Below are 11,489 nucleotides of genomic sequence, written 5' to 3'. Positions count from 1 at the left end.
CCCTAGAGCCCTGGACAGCAATGCTAGGACTGCAGGGCCACCTGAGGGCTGCCAGGGGCCTGACTTTGAACAGGCCTGCCTTCCTGCAGAGGCTGACACGGACAGCCTGTTGAGGACAGCTGTGGCTCACCCTTATGTTGGGACTGATACTACTGAAAACCTTGGCGTTACTAACGGACAAATACTTGAATCCTTGGGTGAGGGCTCAGCTGCCAATGGGATGGAGTTGCACACTGTCGAAAGCTCGGACTCGGACCCAGCTAAGGCCGAGAGCACTTCCCCTCCCGCCGAGGCCCTGGCCTCTGTGGCGGGCACCACTCCTGTCAGTCAGCCTAAGTCATGGGCCAGTCTTTTCCATGATTCTAAGTCCTCTTCCTCCTCGCCTGTGGCTTCTGTGGAAACTAAGTATTCCCTTCCTGCCACATCTCCCCTGGTCTCTGAAAAGCAGGCTGAAATCAAGGAAGGGCTTGTTCCGGTTTCAGAGGATCCTGTAGCCATAAAGATTGCAGGTATCGTTCAAAAGATAGAGGTCGAAAGTGAAGAGGGGAGCAGATCTTATCGCCTGTTGAGTGAGAAGTTTGAGACAGTCTGGGCTTATAAACTGTGGTGATAGATTGTTACCCAGAGCAATCGTAGATTACCTGTTTGTTAGGAGTTTTTGAAGAATGCCTGTGACTCACATGTTATCTAAAAGCAAAATAATATATAAACAAAACGAGAGGGGGTTGTCATAGCTTTATGTTATTTGAAAAAATCTGTTACCAGTCCTTTTCTGTTGTCAAATGACATTTCCATTTCTTGCCCTTTGATCAAGTACTTCTGCTCCATTGTGACTTGTCCTATCTGTTACACCTATTGTACACCTTTGGTATAATTCCTGATTTGGACTCACTTTGCATTGTTTCTATATTTTTTAAGATATAAGAAAGCATTTGGGGTTTTTCTTTTTAATGCCTGTTTTGGATTGAGTAAATGGATTTTACTTAGTTTTAACACATCAAAGTTAGCTCTTGACACAAAAAAAACTTAACAGTTTAACTCAAAGTTAAGGTTTTATTTTGAAGTGCTAAGGCTCAAAAGTAGAACCAATTCACAATAAAAATGTAAAACGGCATAATTTGCAACTTTTTAAGTTAAAGTAGGAAGTCGTAAATACAGAGGAGCATGTATGTTTATATGTGTCTAGGAAGCCAGAGCTATTTCATCATGTTTCATCATACCATGTTTAGTAGCCTATTCTAATGAGTTCTTACCCTATTAGCCGTGCTAAAATAAGCTGTCTTATTGAGGCTTCATGTGATATCTTCTGATTTAACATTTTGGAGCACCTGACAGCATTACCAGGAATGAGGAGGAATGCAATAGCAAGCTCTAAAATGTATACCCTTTTATGAATGGTCACAATTCCATCAAATATAAAACATCCTTTTGATGGCAGTAAGATGACAGCAAGCAATACTTTTTTTTTAAGTGAGCATTTTATTCCTTATACAAAATACATTATTTTGAATACTCTTGGTGTCTGCAGTTCTCTTAAAAAGAGGAGATAATTGCTAGGCCAGTCATCATTTTGGACTTTATACCTATTTTTAAAAGCCAGGTGATTTCTCTTTTTATTGTAACTTTTAGAATGTATTCATTGCAAGGAAATGCTGTTAACAGCTAAGGCAGTATAAGTTTGTATAGATTAAGTTAAAAGCTTATTTTAACCTATAATGATAAATGCATGGTGGGATGCTTTTAAAAATGTGCATTCTAAGTTGAAAGTCTTGAAGTCATTGTAGTTATACTTTTGTTCCTAAAAATTACTTCATAAAGGAAAGCCTGTCATTCCTGGGGAATTTTCTCAATCTTTAGTAACAATAAGAAAGAAAAGCTTCATTTCAAATGTTTTAAAACATTATAGACATATAACTTTAAATGTGGTTTGATACATAGTTTGCTTTGTTCTACGTGTGTTAAAGTCTACTTAACCTGCTAAATCTAATGTTAACCTGCTTTGTAAAATACTATGAATGTAGGAGCTCTTAGTTACTTGTATTAGGGGAGAGCATTGCTACAATCCAAATAATTATTTTTGAATTAATGTGGTGTGTCTCCCCCCTCATTTATTTTCTTAATCCTATTTTGATTAGGCCAGTTACAAAGATGAGTTAATTATCTGAGCAAAAGTTTAGTTCCTTTTAAAATACTTTATTCTTTTGAGCCTGTTTATTGAGCCTTAGAAATATAGAATGTGGTTTGCTGATAGTTCTCAGTATTACTGTCTGTAAGATAATGCAGTGGTAGTAGCCACATTAAATAACACTTGGAATCATATAGAGCTTAGGTAAAATGGTATTGTTTGGAATATTTTTCCCTTTGTCATGGTCTCCTACTTACAGATTTACTTTATAAAAGTGATAAAAATGCATTCAATTTGCTATGTTAGATTCACTATCATAAATTGTCCTTAAATGGGTATGCCTTTAAGTGTAGGCCCACTTATTTTAAGCAGCATTTGACTGAAATTCTAGCTCCATTAAAATATCTGTTGATTTTGGTTATCATAGCATTTGTTCTACATTAGCATCTAGCTGGTTCTACTGAGAGAGTAATTTTTATGTTTATACTTACTAGCTTTTGGGAAAGAGGGAGAAGAGAACAGTTCAGACATTGTCAACTGTTTTTTGAATTCTTAGGATAATATCAATATCCACAGCCAATTTTTTTTTTATCTCAGGTTCATTTATTTTGGATGTTCACATTTCTGGATCATTAGCCCTGTCATTAAGTCTCTGTTCAACTAACTTTTGTATAATCACAAGTGAGATGACAAGTGAACTGTAAAGAATACAGGTCATATATACGGACTTTTGAAGTGGAACACAACCAGCTCTTGATTATTCGTAAACTGTTTAACCATTACATTAATGGGTTCTGCTTCAACTTCTTGGTGGCAGGGCCATCTTCACAGTGTAGATTATTTGTGAACATTTTGTTCCATTGGCTGTTTCTTAAACATAAACTCTGTTTAACAAGGAGATGGAAGGGAAGAACACTTCAACTGAAACACCAGTAATGGAGAGAGCAAGAAAATCATTACAGGTTGAATCTGCTCAGGAAAATGAATTTGTGTCCATATTTAATTGGAATGTAAACAAAAATTTAGCCTTTTATTGATCTTTTTTTTTAATATATTTTATTGATTTTTTTACAGAGAGGAAGGGAGAGAGATAGAGAGTTAGAAACATCAATGAGAGAGAAACATCGATCAGCTGCCTCCTACACATCCCCCATGGGGGATGTGCCCGCAACCCAGGTACATGCCCTTGACCGGAATCGAACCTGGGACCTTTCAGTCTGCAGGCTGACGCTCTATCCACTGAGCCAAACCGGTTTTGGCCTTTTATTGATCTTTGTTTTTGTGGTTTGTAAATCATATTTATATTCACCCTCTCCCCATTGGGAAGTGATTTCTCAAATAGTTTGCATTTTCTCTTCAAATTCTCCAAAGTAGCGATAATGTAGCATGCCCTAAGCCAGTGGTCGGCAAACTCATTAGTCAACAGAGCCAAATATCAACAGTACAACAATTGAAATTTGTTTTGAGAGCCAAATTTTTTAAACTTAAACTATAGGTAGGTACATTGTTATTAACTTAATTAAGGTACTCCTAAGCTGGCCTTTGCTAAAAACGTGGTATTTTGTGGAAGAGCCACACTCAAGGGGCCAAAGAGCCGCATGTGGCTTGCGAGCCACGGTTTGCTGACCACTGCCCTAAGTAAAAAGAGGTACAGCACCTGTTGGCAGGAATCCACCCTTGTGAGTTGAGAGTTCAATCCATATCTGATTCGATATGTATATGTCCTCACTGATATTTATGCTATGTCTTTGTTTTATAGAACTAAATTGAGGGCCCCTCCACTAAATAAAAACATAAGCCGATCTGTAATCAGTGGTACATTTGGGTTACGTTGCTGTCCTCCACATAATGAGATAACCAAGATAGCACATGTTCTTCCATAGTGATGTAATAAGGAAAAGAGGAACTCTTGGATAATGTTCTGGACGATTAGGAAGATGACAGAAAAATAAGTCAGCATATCAGAATGTCAATTATGGGACCAGTTATTGAGTGAAAGACTCAATGAAAGTTCTGTACCTTGTGTTTTCATGGATTATAAATGGTAGTATGACTTCTAAATCCTGATTTTAGGAAAACAAAATTTGATGTGTAAAATGTGTATAGGAAAAATCATAGCTTATATTGACTTAAAATTTTACAGTGCTAGAATTGCCACTGAGTTTATAAGTAATTTCATTTAAATGGTATGTTGCAACAGGCAAGCTCCTATATATGTCTTGTAAAATACAAGAAACGATATTAACCACTCATTTTTTTTGTATGCCAGATTTCATAAAGTTGAACTTTAACCCATCCATTTAGTGTTTGAGCTATTAGAAAAGTGAAGACATCAGTTTCAATTTCTCATCTCTGTGATATGGAGTCCTTTTGGCATTTGTTCCATTCCAGTATCATTGTTTTGGGGAGTTCCACTCACTGGGAGAAAGGTGGGCTGGAGAAGCCAGTTAGGAAAGGTACTCTCTGAATGGGTCTGAGTAGTAAATTACACCAAAGAAGGGAAAAGTTTGGTGTTACAGTAAGCTTGTGATTATTTGCCCTAAAAAGAAGGGAATATAGCTTACTAAGAGTGCTGACTTAGGATCACATGTCAAATTTAAAGTTTTAGTTTCAGGAAATAACTTTGCCTTCTCTCCTTTATGACTGTCCTTTCTGGATTTGATTTTTAAAAAATATATTTCATTGATTTTTTTACAGAGAGGAAGGGAGAGGGATAGAGAGTTAGAAACATTGATGAGAGAGAAACATCGATCAGCTGCCTCCTGCACATCCCCTACTAGGGATGTGCCCGCAACCAAGGTACATGCCCTTGACTGGAACTGAACCTGGGACCCTTCAGTCCATAGGCTGACGCTCTATCCACTGAGCCAAACCAGTCAGGGCATGGATTTGATTCTTTTTACTTTTATAATTATAGTGCTTATTGGACTTTAAGCTAGGAATGAAATAGTGAAGGAAATGGTGATATTGTTAGAAAAGGAACTTAAATAGAGCCATGAGTTATGAAAAAATTAAAAGCAGCATTTATACTGGCTTGTCTGCAAGTCACTAATAATTGACTTTTGAATTATAGAAATAGGATTCATTCATTTTAACAGGATTCAATAATAGTGATGGATGATGACAGGAATTAGAATGGTCTTGCATCTGTGCTATTTTACTAGGAGGGAGAAGAGAAGTGCACCGATGAACTTCATCAGAAGTTAGTATCTGTCTCAGTTTGGGGTTATTGAAATTATTTGGGGCAAATTGTGATAGAATATACAATATGTTACAAAAATGAACCTTTAAATTATTTGGATATTTGGTCTTAAGAAAAAATCCTAGTCAGTAAGAACATTGTAATTTTTTACAATATTGCAATCTTTTTGAAATGGAACTTTATTAATATACTATAGGCCCGGTGCACAAAAATTTGTGCACTCGGGAAGGTCCCTCAGCCCGGCCTGTGCCCTCTTGCAGTCTGGGACCCCTCAGGGAATGACCACCTGCTGGTTTAGGCCTGTTCCCCAGAGGATTGGGCTTAAGCTGGCAGTCAGACATCCCTCTGGCAGCCCAGGAGTCCTTGGGGGATGTCCACTTGCCAGCGGGGAGCGGGCCTAAGCTGCAGTCGGACATCTTTAGCACTGCTGAGGAGGCGGGAGAGGCTTCCGCCACCACCACTGTGCTGGTAGCCGTCAGCCTGGCTTGTGGCTGAGCAGAGCTCCCCTTGTGGGAGCGCACTGACCACCAGGGGGCAGCTCCTGCATTGAGCATCTGCTGCCTGGTGGTCAGTGTGTGTCATAGTGACCAGTCATTCCCAAGCGTTCTGCTGTTAGGGTCAATTTGCATATTACCCTTTTATTATGTAGGATTATATAGGATATTGGCAGAACTTAATTTTAAGGAATTTAAGCTAACATTTTTTCTTGGAGTACTGACAATTGTACTCTAAAACTCTTCCATAAATTAATATTAGTGCAGTGGTTCTCAAACTGTGGGTCGTGACCCCTGAATATACATCCTGCATATCAGATATTTACATGACGATTCATAACAGTAGCAAAATTACAGTTATGAAGTAGCAACGAAAATAATTTTATGGTTGGGGGTCACCACAACATGAGGAACTGTATTCAAGGGTCACGGCATCAGGAAGGTTGAGAACCACTGTATTAGTGCTTTATCCTATATAATAAAACCCTAATATGCAAATCAACAACACCAAAATGACCGGTCACTATGATGTGCACTAGCTCAACGCAGGAGCTGCCCCCTGGTGGTCAGTGCTCTCCCACAGGGGTGGGGGTGCAGGGGGCTCAGCTAGAAGCCAGGCTCATGGCTGGTGTAGTGGTGGGAGCTTCTCCCGCCTCTGAGGCAGTGCTAAGGAGCAGCGAGCCCAGCTTCTGGCTGGCGAGCGCAGTAGTGGTGGTGGGAGCCTCTCCTGCCTCTGCAGCAGCGCTAAGGACCCCTCAGGGACATCTGTCTGCTGACTTAGGCCTGCTCCCCGCAAAGGTCCTGGACTGCAAGAGGGTGCAGGCCAGGCCGAGGGAACCCCCCCTTTCTGCCCCACCCCCCAGTACACGGATGTCATGCACTGGGCCTCTAGTTTCCTAATAAGTCTTATGTAGTGTCTGTAATGAGCTGACAACCCTGCTAGGAGTTTTCTGTACTTGTGTTACATTATCACACAGTAGCTTCCCCCATGTCTGATCATGGTACAGTCTGTTACAGGTGAGGAAGGAGTGAAGTCATCTGCTCCAGAGTTTGAAATGAAGTGGCAGAGCCAGGGTGTGAACCCATGTGTCTGGTTTGTCTTCCTGGACCCTTGCCCTTGCCTTTGCCTGCTTTTCCCCAGGGGTGCTCCTGGGGGCTTTCTGAACTATGTGATAGAATGACCTTTAAAGTTAACTGGATCATTTCTGTCCAGTTGGAATGCAGCCATTTACCATAACCAATAACTTCAGTCTCCAGATGGTTAATTCATCCCATGCTACTGTCTAATATAGGGGTGGAGAACGTCCAACCCGTGGGTCATATAAGGTCCGTGAAATCTGGCTTGGCCCTGCCAAGGCATTAGGGGTGAGTTAATTAAATGTTTGACCAAATATAGCAGGCTAATTTTTAAACTCTGTATGGCCCATGAATGATGTGATAAGTATCTAAGTGACCCTTGGCAGGAAAAAGATTCCCCATTCCTGGTCTAATATGTACTTACAGTATGCCATTCACTATCTAGGTCAGTGAGTAACAATTGGCCTTGCCTTGAGAGTTGTCTACGGAATAAGGTAGGACAGGAACAGATGGCAGCTGTTATTAGCATAAAGAGAAGGAATCATTTGCAAAAGATGAGGAGGAGTCTTGATGTAGCCAATAGGGATGACACTGTCAGGTTAGTGACAGGCCATGAAGTCCTGTTACCCAGGACAGGGAAGACTCAGCTGAGTATTTAGCAGCCTGAAGTGTTGTCTATAAAGAGCTGCCTATTTAGGGAAGGAGCTACACCCTCCTGATACAAGGTAGCCACTGATAGTATAGGGAGATACAGTGTGTAACTTAGATGCCTTCAGGAAGACTGTTTCCAGTTGTTAGCCAATCTTACTTTGAGAGTGGTGTTGAGGATCTTTGGAAGATAGTAATAACAGAATGGTTATGTATTTTAGCTTATGGAAGACTTGCCACAGTAGAGAAAATTTTTCTAGAATAACAGCTTAATCATTAAGGAAACTCTAGATAGTTCAGTGTTTCTATTTCCTAAGTCTGTAAAGACTTGTTAATCTACATTTATGAATATTGTACCAGAAGGCTCTTTTAAAGAATGTTAAAGACTTAAGAATAAACTAGTTTTGTACATTTACTAATGAATCCTGTGGTTCTACATTGTTTCAGAGTTTTTGCCTTTTTAATTTTATAGATATACTAGAGGCCCGTGCACTGGTGTGGTCCCTTGGCCTGGCCTGCATGGATTGGGCTGAAACCCACTCTCCGACATCCCCCAAGGGGCCCCAGATTGCGAGAGGGTGCAGGCAGGCCAGGCCGGGCCAAAGGACCTCACCAGTGCACAATTGGGGCTGGGGAGGGACAGCGGGAGGGTCCCAGGGAGTGCCAGGCCCATCTTGCCGAGTCCCATTCGGCCAGACCCCAGCAGCAAGCTAACCTACTGGTCGGAGCATCTGTCCCCTGGTGGTCAGTGTGCGTCATAGCGATTGGTCGAACGGTAGTTTAGTCTTTTATATATATAGATAATAGAGGCCCCGTGCATGGATTCGTGCACTGTTGGGGTCCCTTGGCCTGGTATGAGCCCTCTCGCAATCGGGGACCCCTCGGGGGATGTCGGAGAGCTGGTTTCGGCCCAATCCCCACAGGCCAGGCTGAGGGATCCCACTGGTGCACAAATCGTTGCACCGGGCCTCTAGTTTGCATATAAGATTTTTGGTTAATCTCTTTCCGCCCTCCCCGTCCCCCCTACCCCGCCTCCCTTTCCTCTGAGATTCATCAGTCTGTTCCATGTTTCCATGCCTGTGTGTTGAGCTTCTGCCCCCTAGTGGTCAGTGTACATCATAGCGAACAGTAGAACTGTCGCTTAGGTTTTATATACATATATATTTTTTTTAAGTTCATTTTTTTTAATATATTTTATTTTTTACAGAGAGGAAGGGAGAGGGATAAAGAGTTAGAAACAGGGTGCAGGCAGGCCAGGCCGGGCCAAAGGACCCCACCAATGCACAATTGGGGCTGGGGAGAGATTGCGGGAGGGTTCCAGGGAGTGTCCAGCCCATCTTGCTGAGTCCCATTCGGCCGGACCCCAGCAGCAAGCTAACCTACTGGTCGGAGCATCTGTCCCCTGGTGGTCAGTGCGTGTCATAGCGGTTGGTCGAACGGTTGCTTAGGCTTTTATATATATAGATGTCTACTTGGAATGTTCTGTTACTTGCAGTTATTGAAGAAACCACTAGGTGATGCTAAGAGACTTGAATTTCATATTGTGGAAGATCAACAGTAAAATGGCTTTTTTACCTGCTTGCTCCTTAAAATACACAAACCAAAAGTAATGGGCAGAAGTTGGCATCAGTTAAGGGGAGGGTTGATTAGAAACTAAAGATTTCTATCCAACCAATACATGCTGTTTCCCAGCTGAATGTTGGACAGAAGTCAGCTAGTAGTCAATTTTAAGTTGGATCTGTTCTCTTAATTCCATAGGGTTTGAATGTCTCCTTCTCCAGGGTGCAGGTTATTCTGGGTGAGCGGCTTAGTTAAGAACATAAGAGGAGACGGATTTTCAGTGGAGCTGAGAGCAGCTCTTGATGTTTCTGTACCTGCTTCCTTTTTCAGAGTGGAGTTAGCCTTGTCATAAATGATTTTTTTGTTTAACAAGATGTGAATTTAGAGTACTTTTGATTATAAATATATTGGTTATTTTGTGTTTTGAGTCTATTATGACAGTTGACATGGAAGGGAAATTTTAGATCTTTCATACCCGTCCCTGGCCATTTTCTTTCCATTTTCCCCCAGTGTCTGTATTGAATAGGAATTAATGTCATCAAGCCCCTTCTCCACCTCCCTCTTGGACCTTCACCCCAAACCCTCACCCTAGAAGACTTCGCCTCCTATGCCCTTGAGACCCTGAAACCTGCTTCTGCCCCCACTACTAGTTCAAATTCCCTGTCCTTCTGGATCACTGTTAAGGGTTCTCCTGGCCTGTTGTGTAGACATGGTGCTGCTTCTCTTGCTGCATGTGCTGTCAGAGTGCACACTTCCAGCCCAAGCTGCAGGGGCCTGTGTGTATGTTAAGTATAGAGATGTACTTGCTGGTCTGTGATTGTATGTACTATTTACTGGTGTCACCTGAATACCTCTTCTCAGCACCTCTAAAAAGCAAACTCATTATCTCATCACAGCATAGAACAAAAAGTCATCCACTCACCCTGTTGTATTTCTTCTGTGGGTAGAAGGCTCTATTACCCCAGCTGGGGACGGGCTCCTGGTATCAGCTGCCATTTGTTGTCCTTGCCCTGGCTGCCTCAGGGTTTATCCAGTCCTTGGGTTGGGCTGAGCCTCTCCTCCACTGACCCCTTTCAGCTTCACCTGCCCTGTGATGTCCCTTCCTCCCTGGCGGCGAGCTCTCCTGCAGCAGGGCCGCTCTCAGCCATTTCCACCTCTCCATCTCCGTGCCTCCCGCAGTTGGTGCCCAGACAGGGCTCTGCCAAGGGCAGCATGTCGTTTAACAGAGGTCCAGGGTTAGGCAGTTGGTTTTGAGTCTTACAGTTCTGTAAAAACTTAATTGGTTCTAGATATAAAAATACCATGACAAAGATTTATAGGTGTCATGCTGGATGTTCACTTGGGATTGATGCTTATTTGAAAATGTAGGGGTTTTTGTAGTGTTTATATTAAGTAATTTCCATTCTGGGCACACATTGGAAATTACGACTGTTGTGATAATATGGCTCTAAGACAAGATGTAAAAATCTGTTGTAAGTAGATCTTAACCTGTGGAGAAAAGTTAGTATCTGAAACCTTAGAGCAGAGGTCCTCAAACTTTTTAAACAGGGGGCCAGTTCACTGTCCCTCAGACCGTTGGAGGGCCGGACTATAGTTTAAATAAAACACAGCTATGAACAAATTCCTATGCACACTGCACATACCTTATTTTGAGGTAAAAAAACAAAATGGGAACAAATACAATATTTATATTTGCATGTGGCCTGCGGGCCGTAGTTTGAGGACCCCTGCCTTAGAGTCAAAAGATTTTAAAGTGGAACCCGTTGTCTCCTGAGAAGAAAGAGCCCAGCCTCTGGAGTCAAGTAGACCCAGGTTCACGTGTCAGTTCAGTTATGTGACCTACACCAATTACCTGACCCCTCAGCCTCAGTTTTCTCATCTGTAAAATGGGAGTGATACTGCTGTTTGCTTGATAGGGTTAAGATGATTATGAATAATACAGATAAAACAGCACAGTGTCTGCCGCATAACGGCTACTGTCTGTGCTGGGTGTTATCACATCGAGGCCCCTGGTTCAATTCTGTAAATGATCCATTACTCATAGAAGGCACAGTACTGTTCCCTGTAGTAAGAGAGGTGAGAAGAGTTTTGCAAGCTTAGTCTAATTGAACAGATTCCATTGGGTTCTCTTGAGCCTGTAATGGTTTCCTTTTTATAAAAGGGAAAATTATTCCCTGTGCTTCCTCAATTAGAGGAAAGAGGGCATTTACTCTCACAGGAGGGATGGAGGGAGTGTGTTGACATTAGAATTTTGCACATCAGTTCCTTCATTTAATGCTTAAGTCTGGACCAGCCAGTCCAACTGTGTTTTAGAAAAGGCTTCTTTTGTTTGAGCAGTGCCTTGGAGGGATGCTGCCATTAAATGTATGGTCACCTGTGCTTC

General features: G+C 41.9%; 1 protein-coding gene across 1 annotated transcript in view; it reads left to right on the top strand.

Moving 5' to 3' along the window:
• Positions 1-11,489, top strand: part of USP10 (ubiquitin specific peptidase 10) — a 59,633-nt gene that overhangs the window by 30,930 nt on the left and 17,214 nt on the right. The window contains exon 5 of the mRNA XM_015562932.1: positions 7-509. Coding sequence (XP_015418418.1) covers positions 7-509 — 503 coding nt within the window. The remainder of the gene's footprint in view (positions 1-6; positions 510-11,489) is intronic.

The sequence above is a fragment of the Myotis davidii genome, unplaced genomic scaffold (assembly GCF_000327345.1).
Source record: "Myotis davidii unplaced genomic scaffold, ASM32734v1 scaffold77, whole genome shotgun sequence".
NCBI lineage: Eukaryota > Metazoa > Chordata > Mammalia > Chiroptera > Vespertilionidae > Myotis > Myotis davidii.
This window is presented reverse-complemented; position numbering and strand designations above follow the sequence as displayed.